The 26,202-nt window shown below is 38.7% G+C and overlaps 1 protein-coding gene across 1 annotated transcript in view; it reads left to right on the forward strand.

Moving 5' to 3' along the window:
- MTR (5-methyltetrahydrofolate-homocysteine methyltransferase) overlaps window positions 1-26,202 on the forward strand; it is a 51,387-nt gene that overhangs the window by 11,397 nt on the left and 13,788 nt on the right. The window contains exons 7-24 of the mRNA XM_041413792.1: window positions 967-1,026; window positions 4,193-4,287; window positions 7,942-8,042; window positions 8,390-8,451; window positions 9,173-9,240; window positions 10,433-10,509; window positions 11,613-11,725; window positions 13,092-13,232; window positions 13,903-14,088; window positions 14,680-14,859; window positions 15,867-15,983; window positions 16,082-16,222; window positions 18,702-18,791; window positions 19,425-19,577; window positions 20,141-20,248; window positions 23,045-23,145; window positions 25,154-25,221; window positions 26,074-26,194. Coding sequence (XP_041269726.1) covers window positions 967-1,026; window positions 4,193-4,287; window positions 7,942-8,042; window positions 8,390-8,451; window positions 9,173-9,240; window positions 10,433-10,509; window positions 11,613-11,725; window positions 13,092-13,232; window positions 13,903-14,088; window positions 14,680-14,859; window positions 15,867-15,983; window positions 16,082-16,222; window positions 18,702-18,791; window positions 19,425-19,577; window positions 20,141-20,248; window positions 23,045-23,145; window positions 25,154-25,221; window positions 26,074-26,194 — 1,982 coding nt within the window. The remainder of the gene's footprint in view (window positions 1-966; window positions 1,027-4,192; window positions 4,288-7,941; window positions 8,043-8,389; window positions 8,452-9,172; window positions 9,241-10,432; window positions 10,510-11,612; window positions 11,726-13,091; window positions 13,233-13,902; window positions 14,089-14,679; window positions 14,860-15,866; window positions 15,984-16,081; window positions 16,223-18,701; window positions 18,792-19,424; window positions 19,578-20,140; window positions 20,249-23,044; window positions 23,146-25,153; window positions 25,222-26,073; window positions 26,195-26,202) is intronic.

Here is a 26,202-nt window from a genome sequence, read left to right on the forward strand (position 1 = left end):
GTATTTTCACTGTCTGTCCAAGGGATGCTGTGATGCCCACATGAGAGGGAATGTCCAGTGTATCTGGTTTCAGGTGTGCGAAGGCTTGTAAGGCAGTTCTATTAAAAGGTGTCTTTTGGGAGGGAACTCTGCCATCAGTTTTAAGAAAGAACAATTTGGAATAGATTAAAAGGGTAAAATAAAAGGAATAAAATGTTGAAATATGCCACAATTCATGGGATTTTAACATCTCTTTCTGTATCTAATAACTCCTCAGTGCAGTGGGTGGAGTTGTTAGGGTACTTAAAACTGTCTTGTGATTTTATGTGGAAAAGTCTGTACACAGTGTTTCTTTAGATTTTTGCCACAGGCTGAATAACGTGTGCAGTGACATCACTTGGCATTTGCAGATCTGTCCAGTCATCATGGAGGTTTGGCTAGGAGCCTATAGGCTTCACAAAATGCTAAGGGCACGTTCACGGGTTCACTTTCTTACCCTAAGGAGGGAGGACATTTTCAAGACCTTCAAAGGAGTAATTTGCAGTTCTTACTGTAAAAATTTGTGGTGGTTGGAACCCTTTGGAAACTACATGTCTAAACAGACTCAAGAGCAGTGAATGTGTACTGGGAAGAGTTACGTACAGCCATATTTGGGATGGGGATTGTGCTGCAGATATGAGGGAGAACCACGTGCTGATGTGATTTGGGTTTCAGGGTAGTCTTGGTCTTATTTGGTTTCCCTGTGATACTTTCCTTCTACTTGTTACCAAAACCTGTTTTGGAACATCTGGAAGATGCTGGGGGTAAGGGTAAAACTTCCTGAGTATAGTAAGTTCTGGCAGGCAATATGAGCTAGCAAGTTGCATAAACAGCCATAGAATAAATAAATAAATAAAAAGGGCATCAAGCCCATAGAAACAAAAATAAATGAACAATCCTAAGAATTCTCAAAGCATCACTAATGTTTTGCAACATATTCTTCTGTAGGCAGCTCTTTTTGCACTCCAGATGTTGTTTGAGGAAGAGTATGCTTCCCGACCCATATTTGTAAGTATATTTCAGTATTTTACATATCCTTAAGCTTCATTTGTGAACTAGCTGAGATGGCAGTTGATTAAAGTGCTTTGAAATGAAGGAAATGAGTTTATTGGAAATGTACTTTTTTCCACATGATTGTGAAAGTAAAACCTCTTACAGTTTTGTCAAATCAGCCTTGGATAGCTCTGTTCAGCAGATCACACCATAGTCTAAGGAATGACTTTATTCCAGTGTGTATTCATTCTGTGTATTTCCACAAGAAAAGGTCTAATCATGGGTTTTTTTCAGGCTTGCTGTCTTGAGGGCAATAGGAACCAGTGCTTCAAGGAGGAAATTAAGCAAATTCTGACATATTTTCAAGTAGAATGAGTGGCCATTTGAAGTCAGAAAAATTTGTTTTACTCCATATTCTTTTCTGATAGTTGCTGCTCATGGATGCATTAAAAGAAATGCAGAAAATGAGTAAGATTGTTTTCAACATTCTGGTGTATTCTTCCAGTTTTCTACAGTTTGCAGTCTAGGCTTTTTGATTTGCAGTTGGTGTCTCTTTGTAGGCTTTTGTTGGGTGCATTTACTTCTTCCTTGCATCTCTGTTCAAACCTATGTGGGACCCAGGCATCTACAAAATAATCTGCCAGTAACTTGCCTAGCTTATGAATGTGCTGGTTTGAAAGTTTGCTTACTTTTGGCCTGTCCACCTGATAACTTCTATTGTGTCTTGCCATTTATCTCTTGAGTATGATAATGAGCAGCTGTTCTATGTTCTCTTTGCTGCATAGTCATGGCATTTGTAGTCCTTTGTGAGAACCTCCTTTAGTCATCTTTTATTCTGCCTGATTATTCCACTTCTATTTAGCTGTTCTATTTGATTCTTAGATTATTGTCCCATTTTTGTTTTCTGCTTCCTCAAGTCAGAGTAGAATGACAATGGAACACAGCATTCAAAGTGCAGACGTCAGGGACTGTGTGATAATCTAGTGATGTTCTCTGCCTTTTCCATTTTTTTCTTTGTAGTCTCTGATGTTTTGCTTCACTGCTAGTGAGCTTGGAAACTGCATTCATAAAAGTCTCTTTTGTTACTTAGTTTAGCTTCTAGAACAGCAAAGACTGGTTTGGAGGTGTCATTGTGTAGAACTTCTGTGTTCACAACTTTGTACTTGGTCAGTTAACAGAGGGAATTTTCTGAGTTGGCTTTTTCATTGCCCTGAACAGAGTGGTCCTTGAGCCTGGTTCCTTTTGCTTTGTTGCCTGTTTAGTTATGCTGAGAAGTTACAACCCTTAGCACGGCTTTCTGAGATTCCAATCACCTTTCTTGACTGAGTACTTTGAAGGCGGGAAGTGGCATCAGTATGAAAGCATGCTTTGGAGTGGATTTACTTTCACATGGAGTCTTCTAAACCCATTCCATCTTCTGGAAAAAAAAGGCTTTTAGACCTGGTCTTGTGGTATAGGAATGGTACTCTGCAAATCAGTGCCATCACTGAGATTCTCCAAATCATGCGCCACATTTTTTGCGCCTCCACTTTCTTCCCCTCTCTCTGTCCCTGTGGCAGGAGGGAGAGGAGAATTGGAAGCCCAAAAGGCAAAGATCAGGGGTTGAGGTACGAACAGTTTACTGGAAACCGCAATAAGAAAAGGAACTTTAACAGCAACAACATCAATAACAAAAGTGTATAAAAGAGTGAGTGACTCACATGCAAAGATGCTCACCATGGAGCTCAACCTGACTGCAGCCACGCCACCCTGACTGCTCCCTCTGGCTTGGGACCGGCGTCTCCCAAATCTCCAGCTTAGAACTAGCTCAGAGCTGGTGTTACCCCACAGCTCTGTCCCACTGGAAGGAACCCCTTCTCACTGGAGAGTCACACTTCTCCCACACCTGGCTATATATGTGTATATATATATGTGGTATAACCTCTGTTGTCCTAGCCATGTCCCCTCTTGGCTTCTGAAAGAATTAACCGTATCCTGGCCAGAACCAGGACATCTGAGGAGCCTTTCCTGGCTCATCCAGATGCCTCCCAAATTCTTGACTTCATAGTTAGTTGGGGTCAAGATATTATTTGCACATCTCTCTGCTTACTGCTGAAGAAGTGTGATTATACAGTTTAAAACTTACACTTTCACTACTAAGTTGCAACATTTGTTGTTCCCTTGTGGCGAAAGGAGTAACTTGTTAAGGTCAGACCCACCTCTCCCACCAACCACCACCAAACAACTTAATAGCATTCATGAGACCTGAAATAACTTAAATGGGGATGTGAGGAGGTGACTAATGAGAGCTGCCTGAACAAAAAACCCCTGTGGATTGGTTCCGAGGCTGTCATCAGAATAACACAATGGTACTCATGCTACCCGACTGCTGGATGGTTCAGAGTAGTTTTCTCCCTTTTCTTTTGTTTTCTTTCTTCCCCTCTGAGGAGGTGAAGTATGGACAGAAAAACTCTCCTACTTTGTACAGCTCTGCATACACGTGGAATCTTTTCCAAAGAGGTGCATGAGGAGTTGGAGGCTCCTGCTCTCTCTTTATACAGAAAAGGTTTTACATAGCCGAGTGGTTTCTAAGGACACATAAATACATAATCATTACCTGCCCGTTTCGTGTTATCATCAGCTGAATATCCATTACGGCTGCGCAATTGTCCTCTTTAATGGGGTCAGTGGGCTTCTGGGGAGGAAGTAAGATGCCTTCGTCATGGGAAAGTCTTCACCTGTGTCAGGTTGGCAAGGCTCCTTGATTTGCTGGTCACAGTCCAAACCTCCTGTCATTCTTAGAAGTCAGTGGTATTTATGGCTCATGCACTCTTACAATACTTCATATATCACCTGTCATTCCCAGCCTTGTTTCAGTTATCCCCACCTGGTATTGATTCATTTTCTTGTTAAGCTCTTATCACAGTATATGATCTTTGCTAACTACATTTCTAACTTAACACCTTGACTGAGAGAGGGGAGAGAGGGAAAGACAAAAACCTTTAACCAGTCTTCTTTCTGCTAGAAAAATATTTAAACATTTATATGGTGAAAAAGGTTTAATTTTTCTGTTTGAGTTGTGCTTCATCACTTTGAGTGGAGCACAGCTCTCTCTACTTTGAGTTACAGCAGTTCATCCATTTTAATTTTCCATTCTGTTGTGCATTTAATTCTCCCTTCTTTGTGTTCAATTGATATTTAGGTTTCTGGAACTATTGTGGATAAGAGTGGGCGTACCCTTTCTGGCCAGACAGGAGAGGCATTTGTCATTAGTGTTTCCCACAGTAAGCCACTTTGGTAAGGAAATGTATCATTCATTCTCTTAGTTAATTATGTGTGGATTTAGATTCTTTTCTATTTTAACCCTTGCTTGCAGCTAAATGGAAGCTATACAAATTGTAATAATGCGTAATCATGTGCATTGCTAACGTGTTTTTTTATCATTCCCTCAACAGAAATTATGTTTCCAAAGAAAGCTGAATTTTTAATTAATTGCTTTAAATATTCTGGGGCTTCGTGTTTACACTGAAATCACAATTAGGTCAAAATCTGAAACTGTAGTTTGCCATCTCCTACTGTCTTGGGCTGTGCAAGTAGCCAATCCTTGGTACAGGCAGGACTTGTATCTCTTAGAGGGAAGCAGTGCCATCTGAGAGTGTTTTAGGGTGTCTTGAAAGAACAAAGCATAAAATGCTCTTTTTACTGAATTCTTAGAATAATGTGCCCTGAGTGATTTCTCAAGGATGTGTGTGGTTGTTTTGAGAGCTCCTGATGCCTCCATTTACTTTAATTCTTTTCTCTCCAGGCAGAAAAGTTCAAATAAATATGAGGTTAAGATCTGTGCAAATGGATAATGTGTCAGATTTGGTCATTGTGCAAGGTTTTGCATGTGCATTTTTGTACCTTCCCCTGGTTATCTATTCTTCTGTGTTTCTTTACCCTGTTCTACCTCCTTGTCTTCTCTTCCCTCTTTGCCCTTTTTCACTCTCAGGTTGGTTCTCTTCACACAAAAGCTTACACCAGAAATAGATAGTTTTTTCTTAGAATATTCTAATTGAAAGCACTTAGTTCACTGTTAGTAGTGCACACCATGCACATTATGATGAGCCATGTTTGTTTTTACAACAAAATTTCAGCTAAACCACGCAATCTGTCATCTCAGTGATGCAGAAGCAGAAGACTGCATTCACAGTTTTCCTGACTGCCCTTGAGGCTCCACTTTCCCAGACCAGACGGTGCTCCAGAAGTAACATATGGAGCCTCTTGGAACAGGGTGGTAGTTGACTTCTTCCCTCAGCATCACGGCCTCGTGATCCGTATTTGGCATGAGTCTGTCTCAGATAATTTTGCTCTAACTTTCTTGCTTCTGAAGAAGAGAGAAGGGCACTGGAGCAGAAATCAAGAATTTATTAAAGCATATTTCATAAAAGCTGTCTTATGGGTTTCAGTGTTTAGGGCCTGTTTCTCATTTGTGAAAAGGCTACTATACAGCACTGTAGCAGAAGGGTTTTAGTGGTTGGAACAGATTGCGTTTAATATTGCTTCTGTGGCCAAATTGGTGCAGAGTGGCTTTAGGGTTGTGAAAAAGCTGATTAATCCTAGGAATCGTGTTACACATGTTCATGTGTTTCTGTTTGGGTTGTGTATGCCCTGATTAGGGTGATATGTCATCCTTAATTCAGTTTGGTTTGGACCCCACCCTTAGAAGTGTGTGCTTTGTGTCTGGATGAGGGAAGTGGTAGCTGAGAAACTCATGAACTGTACTTAATAAGTGCTGAAAGACGTGTCAAGCTGTTTTCCATGAAAAATGCTCAGATGTGTTGTTTCAGATCCTATGATTGTTTCTACTGTGGCAGCATTAAGAAGACATACACTGAGTTTTGGACCGTAATGTGGATTTTGTTCTGGTCCCAAGGGTCATCTGCAGCCTTATCTTTCACAGGAATTTATGTATGACTGCTGTGGAGAAATTAGCCATAGAGGGAGGGGATGTTTAAGATGGGTGTGTGGTGGTTATTACACTAGGGTAGCAGTGACAGAATGTCAGCTATTTGGCTCAAGGCTGCTGGCTTTTAAGGCATGGTTAACAGTTTGCTTTTCTCAAATATTTTCTTGCATGGTGTATGCTGTGAGGAGATGATACTGGCCACAGAAACTACTTTTTGTTTCTGACTGAATGTGCATGTCTTTGGTACGGTTCTGAGAAAAGTAATGCTTGGATTGTGTCATGCTTGTGAATATACTTGTCAGCAACCCCTGTAATAGGTAATAATTCAGGCAGTTTGGAGTGTGGGGAGTATGAGCTGGAAGCTAGTAAATTGAGTGATTTAAGAGGAGGAAATACACTGCATTTGTCTGCATTTGGTAAGGTCAGTCTTGCTAACTGTTCTGGACTTGTTTTGCTTTGAAAATCTTGAGGGTGGGGGAGCCCATACTTTGAAATGAATTCCAGAACCTCATTGCTGTAATGAATTGTGTATTCCTTGGGCTTGCTGTTTGTACCCAGGGAATCTGTATGATGGATTTAAAGATATGTAAACATCAAATCCTGAAGTGAGGAAAAAAAAGGTTATTTTCAAATTTTTCTGGCTAGTATAAGGTGTATTAGAGAAAGCTCTTTGAAGGTAGAGGTTGCTGTTTAAAAAAACATATCCCCTCCCCCCTCAAACACCAAACCAAATCAAAAAAACAACTGTCTCGTCCCTAAGTTATTGGGAGAAGGGGTTTGTGTATTATTTGATTTTCATCTGTGACTGTGATATTCAAGATCCTTGGTTTGGATGTTGCTGTGACCCCCTCAGATTTCAACAATTTTTCATGCTGTTCAACAAGTAAATCTGACTGCAATTGCTGCTATGTATGGAGTTACCAATGCTCTGCCTACTCCTTGGAAACAGGAGAAAAGTCAAAAACCATTTTAGGCTCCCACTCCTGTGCAGGGCTTTTATGCTTTTGACTTGTGTGAAACTAAGTGTGCATACAAGCACTTAATTAGCTCGGCTGGCTGTGGAACTCAGTCAGGTGGGAGATGGGGCTGTTATGCATTCCTGTTTCAGTGGGTTAGCTTGCATCCTCCCTGAGACTGTTATTCCAGGAGAGGAGAAAGCTTTTTTACATCTTCCTTTTCCAGCAGCTCTATGAACACCTTCTGAGTTCTGCAGTGCTCACAAGGGGGTTTCTAGAATGGTGCAGAAAGATGAGGAAATATGTAAAAGATATCTTACATATTTTTGCAAGAGAAATTTCTGTATTTAATACAAATGGAGATATTTTGAGTGCAAATCTCATTTATGTATCTGGCATTGAATGAAAGAAAATATTATTATGTCTCATATACTGGTAAAATTGTTTAGAAACCTATTAATGGAAAAATTCTTCTGCTGTAGTGCTGTCTTGGTTAGTAAGATGTAGCAGATTCAGTTGCCCAAGCTTAGTGCTGCCATGAGGCTTCTTGGGGGAGGCACTTGCTCTCTTCCAGAGTTGACAGAATTTATGTATAATTTGTAAAGGAAATTATGAGTTAGCAGCTTGAAGCAGGTCTTGCCTTTTCAACCTTTTTTCATACGTTTTCCTGTAGCGCAAGACTCCTTTCCCATCTGCCATTCTCATTCCACTTGTTCTCTCTCTTACCTAGAAAACACAGAGCCGTCGTGTTGCTGCAGTTGCTGTCAAAATGCTGCCACTTTCCTCCTGGATTTTGAAATGAAATCTTGATTTATTGTTCCTAGTCAAATTCAGCCCAGCCCCCTTCCCTCTCGTGCTTTTCTTCCATCTGAGGGTTCTCCTTTTGCACAGTCATGCTGTATTGATGATGATGATTAAATAAATTGGAGATCAGGTTGGTTTTGTTTTAGATTGTGGGAGTTAGCAGTTGCCAGCACTAACATTCATCTGTTCTGTGTATAAAAGGTGTTTTTACTTCAACATAATTTTTTAAAATTTATTTTCCAGTATTGGCTTAAATTGTGCTTTAGGGGCAGTTGAAATGCGTCCATTCATTGAAACAATTGGAAAATGTACAACCGCCTACATCATCTGTTACCCCAACGCAGGTGTGTTGGTGCCCATGTTCCTATGCTTACAGGCACATGAAATGTAGCTAACCTGTTCCATCTTGTTAGCAATAATAAAGTAGCTTCAAAAGATGATTGCTTTTACTATTAAAAAGAGAGTAGGAATATTTTAAACTACTGAAAGTAACTGTGGTTAGTTCTGTGACAATGAATCCAGAATGCTTTCTTGCATAATTAATAATCTGCTGAGTAGTGATTGCAAGGGTCATGAGGCATTTTAGTCCTCATACAATTGTAGATGTTTTAAATGTGCCTTTTATGGAATTTAGTTCTGTTCTTTTGGACTTAAAAAAAATTGTAATACTAAAAACAAATTATGTTTTAAGGTCTGCCCAATACTTTTAGTGGTTATGATGAAACTCCAGAAGTGACTGCCAAGCATATAAAGGTAAAAAATACTTCTTCTGATTATGTCACGTCTAATGTACTAGTAGACAAGAATTCTGCTTGTATCCTGTGCATACTTGTTACAATATTGGGGTTGGATTTTTTTTTTCCTTCAGATAGCTATGGATGTTATTTGGATTGTTTATAGACAATTTGCTCAATGATAGTGATTTGAAGTATCACACTAGGAAAACTATTTAGGAAACTGAAAACCTTAATTACTTTTATGTTCTAAGGTAAGGTTTCCTGCTGCTTGATCTGTGCATGTTATTCATTGCACTCCTGTGTTCTTACTGTTATATTTGGGAATTGTTCAAAAAGCTGAGTGGTGTTTATGAACTTGGCACAATTTTACAGAGCTGTGTGTACAGGAGCTGCTGATGTTGGGGGAGTTCCAGTGCAGAGTGTCCTTCCCCATGCCACTGGATCTGTGCAAGACAGAAGTGTGTGTCTGAAGCTGCAGTGTGTCAGCAAGAGCACAGTATAAAATAGGCCAGTTTCAAATGTAGTCTCTTGAAACTGTTGAAATTGCTGGTTAGCCTTGGGAATCCAATCTCAAAACAAATCCTAAAGAGACAATGTAGTGCAAATTGTTTTTTTTTAATTTAGTGTTTTTCTTCTGAGCTCTCTGAATTTCTTTACATATGGAGAAAAACAAATAAATAAATGTATATACAACATAGCTTTAATAACTCTGAACAAAATGTTCCTTCCTCTTACAGAGTTTTGCTTTGGATGGTTTGGTCAACATAGTTGGAGGTTGCTGTGGTACCACACCAGCACATATCAGGTACTTCATGTGCTACAGCTCTGGACTGCAAAGTAAATTTATGTGCTGCTTCTCTGGCACAATATTCCTTGGCTTGTCTTAGAGTTTCCTGAAAAGGTGGATCACTTGTATGCCAATAGCAGCAATATATGAAGTAGGAGCAACCTGTTTGTATAACGAAGAATGAGTTGAGGTGTGGTTCAGACAAGGATTAAACCTCTTTGGTTTGGTCATCTAAAATTGTTCTGGAATTACTTCTCCCTCTCTATTAATGAATAGAATAGACTTCTCATTCTTTCCTTTATTGTGCTGTATCTTCTTTCACTTTTTTTGCAATCTTAGCCACAAGGTGAAACTTAAGGTTTCCGTTGATGGTAGATGGAAGGAAGGGATGTGTGTGTGTTTGTTGGGGAAATTCCTAAACGGAAGTTCTATGAATGCAGTACAGAATGCTGGTCCTGGCTAGTCAGAAGGAGCATTTAATGTCTTTGTCACTGCAAGTAGGTCAGTGGGAAGGTCTCCTTTTTTACTTAAACTCGAAAAAGAAAGGGCTGTTATGATTAATTTTTACCCTCATGTAAACTGGGAAGAGGTGACATGTAAACATGTAGAGGACAGTGTGTGTCAGTCCTGACTAATGTGGAGAGAAAATGAATGTGAACAGCATGAGTCATCCTGGCATCTGAGAAATGTGTCTCAGTACAGAGCAACGTTCATCCCTTGGGTTTTTTGCTTTTGTTTTTTTTTTTTTTTTGTGGAGGGTGAGTGTTTGTTTGGGTTTTGTTTCTTGTTGGGGTTTTGTTTGTTTGCACTTGTTTTTGTTTGTTTTGTTTGCTTGGGATTTTTTGGCCTTTTTTTTTAGGTTGGTTGGTTTTGGTATTGCAGTCATTAGCAGTTGCTCAGCTCAGCAAGTCATTAATATGGTAAGAGTCATTGTGGTTGAGCACTGATTCTGAAATCCTTCAAGTGTCCGGTTGTATATCATTCTGTACTTTAAAAACCTTTAGCATTGTATATTTCCTGCAAATAGCTATGTTAGAATCTTCTGGGAGTATGTTTTTGCCTTTGGCCTCACAAAGTGAAACTACGTAATTAGTCTTGTCTCTACAGGGCTAAATTGGAAATGTAGCTATATGTCTAGTATATATGCTGTTTGAGTCTTGTCTGGAGTAATTTAATTTTAATTGAAAACTCTCTTATTTCTGTAACTCAGAAAAATTGCTGAAGCTGTGAAATTCTGTAAGCCTCGTGTTCCACCTTCTCTCTCTCAAGGATACATGCTGCTGTCAGGTAAAGTGTGTAACAGTTTAGTTTCATGACTAATACAAATTTCCTTTATAAATTTATTGGCTGTTTTCTGCTGACCAGAACAATGCTGTGAATGTCTGGTTCTACCTGACTCCAGCAAGCTTATGAATGTGTAATCACATCTAAGTCTTACCGTTTTGGCTAAAGGAGTAGTAGAACATTTTAGCTGCCATCTTGTATAACATAAACCAGCATATTTACTCTGCAAGTCTCAGACATGTTGTAATGGTGAATGAGTATCTTTGTCTTCACTTTACAACAGGGAGGGACAAACACAGAGAGACCAGGTAATTTGGCTACAGTTATTGGCAGGGCTGGGATGAGATCCTTGTACACCAGCTGTGTGGGGGCTGCCCTGTCTCACCTCAGATGCTGAGACTGTGTTCTAGCAATACATCCAGGTCTAGAACATGTTTTGTTTTAAGAAAGTCTAGATCTGTATGTTCCACGCTTTAGGCATTCTTTTAAGCCTTTGAGCCGTGTATCTGAGTAAAACAGTACCATCTTTTCAGTCTGGCATTTTAACCTCAGGTCAAATTAGTTTAGCATAAATAAAATACATCATGGTTGGCCTGTGATGTCATGCCTTAGCTTATTTGGTTCTGCTGTAGAGTTTGTTTGCCTCTGCATTGCCTGCTACCCAAGGGCCCAACTGGCCTTGTTTCTCTGAACTAGGGTGTGTGGTTCTGAGCTGCCCTTGTTGGTCAGTCAATTCAGTGGGCTGTTGCTTCTCTCAGGGGTAGAGGTAAAATAGTTGAAAGTTGAGAGGACATACACACAGATGTCCAGAGTCATAGCTTAACTTCTGTATTGGAAAAGTTGGTTGTTATTTTTTGTGGGTCAGGTAAATTATTGATTGTCATTGAGGAAGAGCAGAAAGATTTGGTGTATGTGTTGGCAGCTGTTTCATTACATTGCTTTGCTAGTTACTCATTAGAGCACTGAGGTACTGAAAAATCACTGTTCGCAGAGAGAGAGAGAGAGAGAGAGAGTTTTATTTTAGAGTTCAGAAAAGTGATTTTGTCTTTCTTACGCAGTGTTTTCTTTTCTGTTTTAACAAATGTGTTCAAAAATATCTTTTTAAGGTCTGGAGCCATTCAGGATTGGGCCATACACCAACTTCGTTAATATTGGTGAACGTTGCAATGTTGCAGGATCGCGGAAGTTTGCTAAACTCATCATGGCAGGCAACTATGAAGTATACATATTAACATTAATCTCATATGAACAATAATCTTTATAGCTGATGCTCTGATTTTCTGTTGCTCCATTACACTATTACTATTTGTTTTGCTGGCACAAAGCACTATTTTACACCAGTTACAAAAGTAAGAAAATGTGGAGAATTTATTTTTTCACTGTTGTTTGTTTCTCTGCTTGCCAGCTACTATTAACATTGTGAGAAGGGCTTTACAAGGACTTTTTTTTTTTTTGACGAGTGCTACAGGAAACTTTTAATTTTTAATTTAGTTATACAGCTGGTAATGGTTTAGAAAATGTCCTGGTCTGTGCCGCATCTAGGGGTTGATTTACAGAGAATAGGGGAAAGAAGGTGGGTGTAAGCCGTTCTTTCAAGTTATGAGGTACAGCTGACTTGGGATAGATTGTGGCACTGTGCAGCTCTTACCCTCTCTCCCCTTCCTCACTTCCCCAGTTCTGCTTAGCATTATGATTACATCTAATTGCTACTTACTTTGATCTCTGCTCCAACATGCTACATGTGCATTTGTACAGAAAAAGATGCTTAGAAGGTAATTGCTTTCTTTAAACTACTGCAGGGCAGAAATGAAGAGGCTGGAAGACTCATTCTTTATTGGCGTGAATTGATGCTGTAACATTGAAACAAATAGCAGAGTGACTTTTCTTTGGAGCCGAGACTGTTTCCCAGAATATACTCTGATGTTACCTTGAATAAGAATGAAAGGCTTAGTTGGTGTTTTTGGAAGTCTGACTCTTAGGCTCGTAGAAGTCATGAAGCAGGTTAAGCCTATTAAATGAAGAGATCTTTAAACACAGGTTGTTAGGGACTCTGTGGAAGGACAGAAAAGAGAAAGTGTTCAGATATTTATGTAGGCTGGGGAAAGAGCTTTAGTTTTCCTTCGTAGCACTTGTGATTATTCTGCAGCTTGCAAAAATGTTGAACAGCATTTAAAAATTAAGTATCCTTCTACAAAATACCAGAGCTTGTAATGCAAGGCCCTTATTGCGTACCATCACAGAGACTGTATTTTCCTGTATTGTGCAGTCACAAGTCCTTGTTACCATGCGAATCTTAAATTATTCAGTTGAGCGTATGACCAGCTTCCTACAGTCAGTGATGCTACCAGCACATCAGGTGTCTGATGTCATGTTCTGTAAACGAATTAATTATAGGTTGTTCCATATCAGCAACTTTTTTGTATTGTTGTACATTACAGACCATTTCCTTATTTTCTTATAGGATGTCTTACAAATTTTTAAATTTTTGACTGCATGCTTAGTTTGGAGAAATGAAATGTTATCTTGAGAATAACTAGGATTTTTTTCTTCTCAATGTTGTTTTGGTTTTTGACTTTCTTCTTTAGGAAGCCCTGAGTGTAGCAAAGTTGCAAGTTGAGATGGGAGCCCAGATTCTTGACATAAATATGGATGATGGGATGTTGGATGGCCCCACTGCAATGACCAGATTTTGTAACTTGATTTCTTCGGAACCTGATATTGCAAAGGTTGTAATTGAGTCACAATAAAGAACATGTTACTGACTTGTAAATTGCATGCAGAAGATAATTTATACTGTTTCATTTAAAAAGCAGTTTATGTGCTTAGGCAGATGTAGTTGTCCCCTGAGAGGAAGTGACACTGTAATAGGGAAGGCCTCTGGGGGAAACAGAGGCTTTTCTGTCTGTTTTCACATAAATATATGCCAGTCCTTTTCACTGGCTAGAAAAGCTGAATGCAGGTTCATTCTGGAGCAGTTTTAGGCCATAATGTATATGTTAGCAGTGCTTAATGGTATTGCTTTCCACAAACCTTAAAGTTGCTATGGATATAGAATGGCTTTAAAAAAATAGTTCTGCAATGTGATTTAGATACTCATTTTCTAAATACTTATTTTCTCTAAAAATGAGTATCTAAATCAGAATCACAAGACACTACAGGGAGAAGTAGAGATCTCTGTATGATATATGATGGAGCTGCCATGGAAGCTCTTGAAATAAATTTGCTCTGAGTTTTCAATTTAAAGCAAAGTGAATCTCTGAATATCATGTGGAAACATTTATTCATAAATGCTGATTAAAGTTGTGTGTTTTTTATGTCCAAATGGACAAACAGCACATAGAACTGTAATTCATAACTTCTGTGTGTTCTCCTGTCTTACTTCTCTATTATTTCCAGGTGCCATTATGCATAGACTCCTCAAATTTTTCAGTGATTGAAGCAGGTTTGAAATGTTGCCAAGGGAAATGCATTGTAAACAGCATCAGTCTAAAGGAAGGTGAGGAAGACTTTTTGGAGAAAGCGAGGAAAATTAAATTGTATGGAGCTGCTGTCGTTGTTATGGCTTTTGATGAAGTGGGGCAGGTGAGTGTCACTTTAAAGGAGAGGTGTTTTTCTTCTGAAGTGTAAGGCTTTCTTCCTTTTTTTCAAGACAAAGTTGTTTTGTTTCATTGACACAGTTGATTTAGAGAAGTTCTGTATAACCTTAGCAGTTATGATCTTAGTTTTGACCCTGATTTGTAAGTATTTCTTATGCTGCTCAAGTGTTTGAAGAATCCATGTACTATCTAAGTGAAGTTCTGTTAGTTCAAGAGAGTCTCCTGCTATTCAGACATGCTGAACTGTTCCTTCATAAAAGTTATTTTTAGTTCAGAAGCTGTTTCTCATGAGAGTGAAATCTTTGTCAATTAATTTAGTTATGTCGAAAATCACATATTAAGCTTTGCATAGGATGATGAAACATTGGCAATGGGATTGCTTTTTATAAGTTGAGTGAAAACTCCAGGTATAGGGGTGATGATATTTCAAATACAATATTCTTACGTATAATCCTTTTCTAATATTTGTGATGTTCACATTCTCAGTCTTGAGTCATTAGAGCTGTAAATGATTTCTGGGGAGTTTATTTTTTGTGTGGTCTATAAGTTTCATGTCAGAATTCTTTTTCTTCACTAGGCAACAGAAACAGAAACCAAGATTGCAGTCTGTTCCAGAGCTTATCATCTTCTTGTGGAAAAAGTGCACTTCAATCCGAATGATATAATATTTGACCCTAATATTTTGACCATAGGAACTGGAATGGAAGAACATAATCTTTATGCCATAAATTTTATCAATGCTACTAAAACCATAAAAGTGAGTTGTAAGGCTATTTTGACTTGAAGTATATTGCTGAGATGACTTAAAACCATAAACCCTCATAAAACAGAAAAAGCACCCCACCCCCTTGAAACAACAAAACACTGTTGAAAATGTTGCACATTTTAGCCTAGTGAGGAGGACTGCTCTGCTGAAGTCCAGACATTCTCCAATATTGCTGTATTTCCAGCAGAACAACTTCAGATAGTTCTAGAAATGTATTTCAATCCATTTTCTGTACTGTAAATATACTGCCTTAATTAAATGAGATAATGATCACATTTGTGTGCAAGCTAAAAGGACCTCATTGAAGGTGTGCAAAAAGTGGTTTTTTTCATTAAAATTCATTCTTCTGTGGAAGGCATTTGTTTGGCAACCTGACTTTTTATGTAGCCAAAATAAGTGTAAAGAAGTATAGCAGGAGGAACATCACCTGCATACAGCCAAGGGAACCACACCGTTGTGTTTCACAAGACACCCTGATAGATGTGGAGATGCTCTGTCAGTAGCTGTCTGGGGCTGAACACCCCACAGGCTGCTTTGTCACCACAGGGCTCCTGGAAGTAGGGCTGCACCCTTGAGTTTAGCTGCTCAGCTGCAGCCTGCTCCTGAGACATGCAAGCAGGCAGACTGGCTGCTCCTGTTTCCAGAGGAGTGAGGACAGGAAGAGCCAAAAGTAGGTTTGCATGGAGAAAATACAAAATGCTGCAGTGGGAGAACTGATGTGTTCAGAATAGCACCTGTGACAATGGAAACCACAGTAGCTGCTGGATCTTTCCTTTGCTTGTAAATTTTCCTGCAGATTTGAATTGATTTTTATTCATAAATGCTGATTAATGTTTTAGTGAATTTGAGTGACTAGAAGGATCTGGAACAGGGGAAAGAGAAAGGGTGCATAGCGAATGCACTGAGCTCAGGGGCCAGCTGTTTTATGAACTGAATGCTTTACTTACATTTCCTTTTTGGAAAGCACTTTTCTAAAAATCTGTGTGCAATTCCTATAGGAAACACTGCCAGGAGCGAGGATAAGTGGAGGTCTTTCCAATCTGTCCTTCTCCTTTCGAGGAATGGATGCCATTCGAGAAGCAATGCATGGAGTGTTCCTTTACCACGCGATTAAGGTATGATGTGCTTTTGGCTTCCATATGTTTGCACTTGGCAGATGTGCAGTGCTATGTCTGACAGCCTTGTCTGGAGGATTCTGTATGGTTTTTTCCAGTATGGCATGGACATGGGAATTGTGAATGCTGGGAATCTGCCTGTGTATGATGATATCCAAAAGGAATTGCTGCAGCTGTGTGAGAATCTAATCTGGAACAAAGATCCTGATGCAACAGAGAAGCTTTTACATTATGCTCAGGTAACTTCCAGTTTTAAGCTTTGAACAGTAGTTAGCTTAGCAGCTGAACCTCACCACCTCCATGCAGGTGATAGGTAAAACAGCCTATAAACTGCATGTGTCAGTATAACTGTGGGTATAAGAATTTACTGATGATACTACAAGTGGTTCAGTTATTAACACAGAATAAAATTAGTAATCTGTGATAGATCAAACCTCTCCAGTTTCATGCCATGGAAGAGCCTGTGCCAGAGTTTTTCATGTGCTTCAGGAGACTAATCTGCATAGGCATTCTCTAAAGAAAAAAACCAAACCCTCAAAAAATAAGAAGCAAAAATTCCAACCAAACTTTCCCCCAAAGAAAATGCTCACAAACCAACAAAAACCCAAAAAAACAGGCCAACTCATAAGCAAGCTGATCTTGGTGCTGGAACTTAAATGACAAGTGCACTGTGAGAGACTAAGAGTAAACCTCTCTCTCTGGTTGTAATGGTTTGCTTAGAGTATGTAAAAAAGGTGAAATAGTTGCTTGTGATTTGTGGCTCTGCATAGACTTCCAGTTCATGTAATGTGTCAAGATTGAGGATCTTTTAATTTTTGATTTAGTGTTTTTGAGATGTTTTAGTGATGATGGTGATAAAGGACAAAGATTATAATTATCTGTAAGGTAACTGGTGAAATTCTGTTCTGAATGGGAGATAGAGCAAAAATCTCTCTGGGTTAGATGGTGTTAGATTTGAGCGTGCAAGAAAATTTGCATGCCTGTTCTATAGCTCCTGGAGGCAGTATTTCTGTGCAGAGCTTTACTTTGTTTGTATTTTGCCCTGTGGTGGTGCATGCTTTATAGTAACAGTGGCAACATGTTAAAAACTACTACAGGAAGACTCTCTTTATCCCTTGTGCTTAGGCTATTCTAGATTGTGTTCTTTGTGTCCAAGCAATTCACCTGGGAGTGATCTGGTCTGTTTAAGCTGAGTTGCGCCATTGGGGTATTCAAGGTTGCATAAAGAGAAAGAAAAATAAAGGGAGTTAGAAAGGGATTACTTGAGCAAGTGTTTCTGCAGAAGGCTGAATGTGAATTTAAATGGGGCCTTAAAAGTAGAAATGAAAGGGAATTATGAGTCTTAGGTCTGTAATATTGGGAAGCCATAGGTGGAAAATCTGCTTTTATTTGTGGTTGTAGTTTTACTGAGGGAGTGAAATAGTCTAGTGGCAAAAAGAGGAACTTAATCCTTGCAGATTTAGAGAATGAGTCTTCATTTGAAGTTTGAGGTTAAAAAACATTTTTCATTATGCATGTAACTGCAGACATTCTCAAACACTTTTGTTGCTGCATGTCCACCTTACAGTGTCATGGATTGTTTTTAGGCAGGAGTTGTTCCCCTTGTTAAACTTTCTGGCCAGAGGTTGAAGAGCACTTGGTACCATTTCAGTGAATCACACAAGATGATTCCTGAGGTGGATAGAGACTTCTGGAGATCATCTACTACAAGCCCCCTACTCAAATCAGGGGGCCAGTCAAGATCAGGTTACTCAGGGACATGTCCAGGCAGGTTTTTAAGAATTAATATAATTCTCTGTTGTCTCCAGGCACCATTTTATTCCTTCCTTCATTCCCTTTTACAATCTAGACATATGAGGGGAATAAGATTAGGAAACAAGAAGCTGTTGAAGTTAGCTAATATTTGTATAAACATGAATGAAAGCTGTTCTGTTTTCTGTTCCCATGAGTGAGGTCTTGTTTCCATGGCTTTATCTTTAAAAACTTGCTGATGAGCACTCAGAAGTATAGGAAGTTCATAAGGCCTGAGAGATATCAGATTATGTCTAATAACTGAGTAAGGGAAAGAAATTACTTGCCTGAAGTGTGTTGGATAAGGTGCTCTTCCACAAGCCTTCCTGGGGAGAGTGCTTGTGAACTTTATTGCACTACGAAGCCCTTTTGGCCTCTGTGTTCATAGCCAAGGGGAGTATGAGTGTGAGACAAAGAGGATATGTGGTAGTTTGGGGTGGTCTGTGTGTGTGACAAACAGTAGTTTTGTAGGCTGACTGATTGAAAACACGTCTGTGATGTGGAATAACATAACCTATTCCAGCAGAAACTGAATTAGTGCCAAATTAATTAGAATTTTAAAATTAAATGTAATGTGTGGGCCAGGAATCAATTTAAAATATGTTCCCAGAAGTAAATCCCTTAGGATTAGTCATGTCATCATTTTTATGAGCATAAAATTAGTCAAACTGCTCTCTCTTTTTTAAAAAAAAAATTATTTTGTTTGGATTTTCATTGAGGTGTGTACCTATTGGGATGTGGACTCCCTGGGTGCCTGTATTACATCACAGGTGTTTGCAACATGATTTGCTTGTTTAAATAAACCTCTTGAATAGCCTAAAATTATTTTATGAGTCACTACTGGAAATATCCTTGTTTTTCTGAATGTGAAGTCCATAATTGTACTTCTTATGCATGCAAGCTCCTATGGATGTCTTTTCTTTTCAGAATCATGCCCAGGGAGGAAAAAAAGTTGTACAGACTGATGAGTGGCGTAAAGGCTCTGTGGAGGAAAGACTGGAATATGCTCTCATCAAGGTGAATCTGTGCAGAAAACTGTCCTAGCCATCAGCGCTCAGAGCCATGAGCTCAGCTCAGACCTTAAGGAACATATTTGCCTTTAAAAGTTCTTCAGCTACCATTTTTTCACAAACTGTTAATTAACAATAAATAATAAAGGCAACTGATCTGTTTAATTTCAAGAACAGAGAAAATTGCAGAGGTGTGTCTTTAAGCTTCAGAAGTTGAAGTCTTTGACCCTTAATATTTTATTCCACTAGTGTTGGTAGAAACATACTGCTTTTGCTTTGGAACACACTCCTTTTACTTCCTAGGGCTGTTTTTGGTCCTTCAGTAGTACTGCACTGAGTGGCACCTGGACCGTGGAAGCAGCCTTTTGAGTGTTGGGTTTTTCTGATGACATAGTTAAGAAAAATGAACAAATCTGTTAATACTGGGGAAATGCTGTGAGTAACTTTATCTGCCTAAAACATGCAGTGTTTTAGTCCCTAAGAAAGACTATTTTCAATACACATTGGGGATATTTTTAAAGACTGTCAGTATCTACAGTATCTATTTGTACTTTCATTGTGGGGTTTTGCTGGGGAGAAGGCAACTAAATAAAAGTTGTATTTCTAGTAAGATAAAAGCTGCTCTCTTTTTTTTTCTCAGGGCATTGAGAAGTATGTCATTGCAGATACAGAAGAAGCAAGATTAAAACAGGAAAAATATCCTAGACCTCTAAATGTAATTGAAGGGCCTTTGATGAATGGTATGAAAATTGTTGGTGATCTTTTTGGTGCTGGAAAGATGTTTCTGCCTCAGGTAATGAGAAAAAAATGTCAAATATTTTCCTACTTTACAAAAACTAGCATTGCAAAATGTAGCTAAAACATTCTATACTGGCTGTTTTTTCAGATACAGCACAGGAATTGCACAAATTCAGGTACTGCTGAGAAGCAGCCATTTTCCTATTTTACTTTGAAACTTGACTTTCTTTGTGTATGATTATGTTTGTTTCTGTTCTTCCAGAGTGCTTTTGTTTTATTTGAAATGTAGTTTTAAGTCTTAGCCCATGAAAAAATGCAAGAGAGTAAAAGCCCAAATAAAATTTGTTGTGTTTAGCACCTTCCAAGTCTGGGCCTGTCCATAGCTTTCAGTTCTGTTGTGATTAGTTTGGGATGCTGCACTGTGGAAGAAAATGTTGTGTCAAGAGCCTTAGCCCAGTAAGACCAGCAGCTTGCAGCCATAGAGTGATTTGAAAACTGCCTCCTGGGGCTACAAATGAAGTTTCATTTATTGCATGAATGAGAAAGCTAAAAGAAAAGAGAGGTTATTCCTATACCTTGTCTTTATTGTTTATTGTGCCCCCACCTTTATCTGTGCAGGTGATAAAGTCTGCTCGAGTTATGAAGAAAGCGGTTGGCCACCTTATTCCCTATATGGAAAAAGAAAGAGAGGAAAGGAGAGCAAAGCAAGGCAGCACAGAAGAAGAGGCAAGATACAGTCCTTTGTGCTGTAGTTCTTTCATAGAATGCTATGACAAATATAGGAATTATTTGTTGCTGTTTATATTTATAATGCTGGAGAGTTGATGCAGTCACATGGAAACTGACAATCTCAGCCTAATTTGAAGTAGGTTTCAAATTTGTGAAGTGCAGATTTTGTGGAGCTCTGCTTGGTGTGTGCCTAAGCTCACAAAGTTTTCTGAACTATGCCAATGAGACTTTGTAGGCCCTTTATGCCAATGTTACTAATTTCTCGTATTTTTACAGATGTTTCATTTTGGTGCTATTTCTTCTAACTTTATGGCAGATTTTGCTACTTGCTTCTAATACTTCTGCCCTTGGTGAACTCTCTAATTTCCCTTTAAAAATTTTAATGGTTCCTAATTCTTTCCTTGGAATCTTCTTACAGCATATTTGCTGTGCATCTGTTGTTGTGTGATTGTCCGGCATAAAAGTAACAAATGCAACAAATAATTTGGAAAGAAAAATGGCCTGATAATTAAACTTGACTGATCTTAATGAAAGGAGATGCCTTGTCTCTTCTCCCATGCTCTTTCCAGATGTGAAGGTGTCTTCTCTCCTGTATCTCAAGTGAATGTGTTCTCTGGCTGTCACAAATCACCTTTCACTTTATCATCTCTCTCCTGGTCATGCTGTTCTCTTTTAATTCAGACGACAGTTCTGGTATTTGGCACCCTCTGGTTTGTTCTGGTGCTGTTTGAAGTTGTTTAAAGTCACTACCCCATTGATTCCATGAGCAGTGGATTAGGATCTTCTGTGAACCCTCTGGCATTTAATTCTCTGGCTAGAAAGAAGTGAAGTGGAATTTGAGAGGTTCTAAAAAAGATAGCAAACACTCTAAGAGAGTGAGTTAGATGTTCTGTGTGGCCGAGGAGAGCAGGAAAAAAAGGCAGGGCTTCTGTCATCCTGCCTTCTCTACCGTCTGCTGGGGAAGAGATGTAGTTCCTTCCTCTTAAAAAGACATGCCACTATATAGAGAATAAATGTAAGAGATAAAACAGCTGCATCTATTCCCAAAGTACATTGGCTTGAAGGAAAACGATTTGCAGACTCTGGTAACTGATCTGTCTGATGTTACCCAGGCCACTGTACCCTCCAGGACAGTTTTAGTCACAGACTGCCAGGAAATGCAAAGCATTGATAGTTACATTTGAGGATAAATAGCTGTGGCTGTGGATCTCTATCAAAGATGATAAAAAATGAAGGCTTTTGGATGTATGCCCAGAACTTGAGGACCTCCTTGCTTAAGACAGTAGAAATATGTGTGCCTTAAATAGGGTTTATTTAAAGTGGTATGTGCTGTTGCCCATGTTGTTTGCTACCCAGCAAAGATTTTCCTTCTTACGTGCAAATCCAATTTTTTTCCTTTTGTATCAATCACTAATTAAATCATCAGTAATTATTAGGTATGATTAGGTGTGATACCTAATGTGGGCCAGCATGTTTTGTTCTTCTCCCAGTCCTTGATTAATCTCTTTCCCCATTTTTCTCTTGCATTCCAGCAGTATATTTTCAGATGCAAAATTTTCTGTTGATGTACTGAGATGGCTGACTTACAGACCTCCATTTTGCTTCCTCTGTTCTCTGGCCTTCTGTAAAACTGAAGGACTGGAGAGATATTAGATTTTAGTAAACAGCAACATTGATGGAGATCCATGGATTTTATTCAACAAATGTGTTAGAACCACTGGAAAATACTAATGTTACTCTTGGTAATATATCAGGATTTTTTAACCCATAATATTGCAACTACAAAAGCAATGTAAGTTTGTGAAATAGCTACTCTATATGTCCAGAAATATAACAAGCTTCATAGAAGGACTCAGTCATACAGTTCTGCCACGTGCGAAGGAGATGAGATACTGTCTGGAAAAATATTTTGTAGTTTCACACAATATGCTCAGATTTCCACTGTGTTTAAATTCTATGCAATTCATGTAGTTGCTTACTGGCATCTGATGCTGCAGCAACTCAGACATACTACTGTTATAGCCTGGAGCTGTTCCAAATGACGACAGTGATTATACAACTAAAAAGGTATTGCCAAGTCCTGTGTCCTGGTGGAAAACTGCTGTGGGAAGTTCCACTGTTGTGCTGCTGGCAGCACCCTTTGTCAGGCTGAATGCCATCTAGCCTAGGAGCTGCTTGTGACAGAACAGCTTCCTTTCTTCAAGCTGATCCTTCTTCAGCCTGTTTGTTCAGCTTTGGTAGTCTGAAGTAGCCTGATCACTGCACTGAAAAGTCCATTGTTATTTGTCTTGCATAAAAATGAGCCTCTTCTGCTTTTTCTAATTCCTCTAATTTCTCTTCTAAGTTTGCTAATATCCCATTTTTCTCAGCATTGCATCAAAAGATTGATCTTGATGCACAAACAGACGTGTAATTATAAGTATTCATACTCTTTTATTCTAAACATTTAATCTCTTTATTGGCAAGGTGTATATTTGGAGCAGAATTACTTTAGGAGTTCAGTTATTGCACTGCAAAAAAGCTATCCAGATCTGAAATGGTTTTATCTGTTTTGTTTTTTTGAATAGATTTTTGAATAACATCCATGCATTTTATAAAAATAATTAATGTGCAAGTTTCTATTACCTGCATCTTTTAAGATGGTTTTTAATACTTACTGTATTATCTGTACTATGCTTTGCAGTACTATTATTGAAGTCTGGGTCATGGATTAGGATTGCACTGTTGAGGGATGTGTTCAAACATACCAAGGCTTTTGAGTAATTTAACTCTTGCTACTTCTTCAACTTCCAGGATCCTTACCAGGGTACAATAGTATTGGCAACTGTGAAGGGAGATGTCCATGATATTGGCAAGAACATCGTGGGAGTTGTTCTGGGCTGCAACAACTTTAGGTAAAGAGACATCAGGTAGCTGAGAACACAAGTGTAGAAGGGTCAGTAATTAGTACCTCTGTGTAGTTGCAGCTGTGGTGATAACAGAGCTGGGCATTTCTTGGGAATTGTCCTCTGTTCCCCAGGTTGTGATTGGGAGCACAGATCATAGCAGCTGTTACTAAATGGGGAGGCAAGAGGAAGTGTTACATTCTCCTTGAATACTGTTTTTCCTAACAAATTGACATCTGCAGTGATTCTGCAGTTTAACATCAGTTGGAATATAGATGAGAACATCAATTTTTTTGTTTGTTTTATATCAGTTAAATATAAAAACTGTGCTGTTTTTACAATGGCTGAAGAAATCAGATACGACTGTTGCAGTAGGCAGTACTATATAGGGGTTGTGATGGTAAAAAATAGTGGAAGATTCAAATGAATCTTGTAGTGTGTTTTTCACATTGTTAACTATGAGGTTTTAAAAACTTGCTGAGGTATGTCTTCTTAAATAAGAGATGAGATTCTCATTCTGTTTCTAAACTTCAGAAGTTAGAACTTCAAGAGCAGTCAGGTCTTTCATGGCCTCTGTATGTGCAGAAGGCTTGGCAACAGTGTTGGAATGAATGGTCATGTTTCCATCAGTGTTCTTTTCAAGGGTCTGTCAGACTGTGCAAAGCTGAATTGGTTTTGGAACTCTGTCTTACTGTTCATTCCTTTAGTTTAGTTTTGACTTTGGGTTGTCATTTGCTCTAGAAAGAACCAAAATTATCCCTTTATTTCAAAACACAAAGTGTTGAGATCAGTAGCAGTGCTGTATATATGCAATATATTCCATTGAATTTCCTCTTGAAATTCTGTGGATTGGATTCAGGCTTTCTTGAGCTTTATTTAGACTTCCTGAAAGGAAGCCACAGTGTCCTCTGTCACCATGAATATGAGTGAGGCTGAATGAAATCGGCAGGCTGGGGTGGTTTACTTGAAATAAATACCTCTGCAGTTGCTAGGGTTAATAGGAATGAAATGCTAAAAAGGGAAGTTCAGTGTCCCATTTCATAAAATGTATGCTTTAATAAGGCAAACAAGCTTGATGTGAATCATCTTATATTCCTGATGTGAGATACGATGTCCACAAAACATTTTTGTATTATCCAGATGCCTTCAGAAATGCTACTGCTGTGGGTAGCCTGGTAGGTGGCTCAGCACCACACAGACATTCATTCACTTCCACCAAGCCAATCTCAGTGAGATGGGAAAAGAGGAAAGGAAGAAAGAAAGTAAGAAAAATTTTGGGTGGAGAAAGAAAGCAAGAAAAATGCAGGGTGGAGAAAAGTAGTAAATGAAGGTGAAGTGGAAGAAGAGAGAAAGAAAGAAAAAACAAGTGATGCAAAGGCAATCCCCTCATCACCTCTTATGGACAGATGGGTGCAGAGCCAGTTCCTGAGCAAAATGTGGCTAACCCCTGCTAAGCCCCTTACTCTCCCTTTTTATTGCTGAGCTTGACTTTATGGGCCATGGAATATTTCTTTGGTTAGTTTGGATCATCTGCTTAGTTGTGTCTACTCACAGTCTGTTTCTTGGGGGGGCTAGAGTAAGAAACAGAAGAGGCCTTGATGCTGTGAAAGCATTGTTCATCAATAGTTAAACTTTAATTTGTAGAATTGTTTTGGCCACAGATCTAAAACACAGCACCATACCAGCTGCTGTGAAGAAAATTAACTCATCTCAGCCAGACTTCTTACAAGCACAAAAATTTATTTTAAAGAAAAAGCTCCTCCTACACTTGAATTTTCTTAACTATTTTGCCATCTGGAACTCTTACTGAAAATGTTACCAGACCCAGAGGTATTTCCTATATAAAGATTCCCCAATTTCCCATTTCCCAAATGGTTTTAAGAGAAACAAACAAAAATCTCAATCTTAATTTCAGTTTTTAGGTCAGTTGTTTACAGCAAGAGGAATGTATTTGCCCTGTAGCAGAAATTTGATTTGCTATTTAAAGGATCTTGTGTCATCTCCTTTCTTTCCACAGAGTTATTGATTTAGGAGTCATGACTCCATGTGATAAGATATTAAGAGCCGCTGTTGAGAACAAAGCAGGTATAGAGAGACTTCATTAGTACTTCTGAATTGTTTGATATTTAAATCACATTTTTTATTGCTGCTTATTGCATTCCTGTAGTGTCTATTATTTGATCAGATTATCTTCAGAGAAATCAGAACTTCTGCTTTAACCATGTTAATTATTTAGCATTTGGCGCTTCTGTGAAACAGCCTGAGGAACTGAAACCCTGTATCAGAAGGACAACTCAGAGAGATGGTGTAGTATTTCTTTTACAGGTGGATAAATGGAGCCTTGAAGACATCTAAGTAACTTCTTTTTGGGTCTTAAATCAGTAAAAGAACTTGGCATTGGCCTGCCAGATCAGTGAGTGTGAAATCAGGAATGAATTGTTCTAATAAATAATGAACTTCCTGAAACAACTTGCAGTTGCTTTGGAACAGTCTACTGCATCTTGGAAAATATGAATGGTGTGAAACATAGGTGGTGAAGTTTGAAAGCACTTGCTGTTTTTAAGAGCAGAACTTATAATTATTTTGTCTTACTTCCATCTTCAGTGCTGAACTTCTGAGACTTGGAGCTTGCTAATCAAAAGTGCTGTTTATTTATTGCTGAAACTAGAGCAGTACGTGTTCAGCAACAGTGAAGACTGAGAAATATCCTAAACTGGGGATTTGGAATTGCTGTCATTCTTGGAAAGCTTTCACTTTCTAATTGGGTCAAACCTCCCTTTTAGACTAGTGACTATCTTGCTTTTTATCTCATTATTTTCTGTGTGATGCATGAAGCTATCTGATGTGTGAAATAAACTTTTCTGTACTAATGTCTGTGTCTTTCTAGAATGGATTGGCTAAAAGTTTTGTGCATGTGTGTTTGTAAATTTGCAATAGATATAATTGGCCTGTCTGGTCTCATCACCCCATCTTTGGATGAGATGATTTTTGTCGCCAAGGAAATGGAGAGATTGGCAATAAAGATTCCTTTGCTCATTGGAGGAGCAACTACTTCTAAGTAAGATA

This window comes from Onychostruthus taczanowskii, unplaced genomic scaffold, assembly GCF_017590055.1.
Source record: "Onychostruthus taczanowskii isolate IOZ18803 unplaced genomic scaffold, ASM1759005v1 scaffold104, whole genome shotgun sequence".
Taxonomy (NCBI): domain Eukaryota; kingdom Metazoa; phylum Chordata; class Aves; order Passeriformes; family Passeridae; genus Onychostruthus; species Onychostruthus taczanowskii.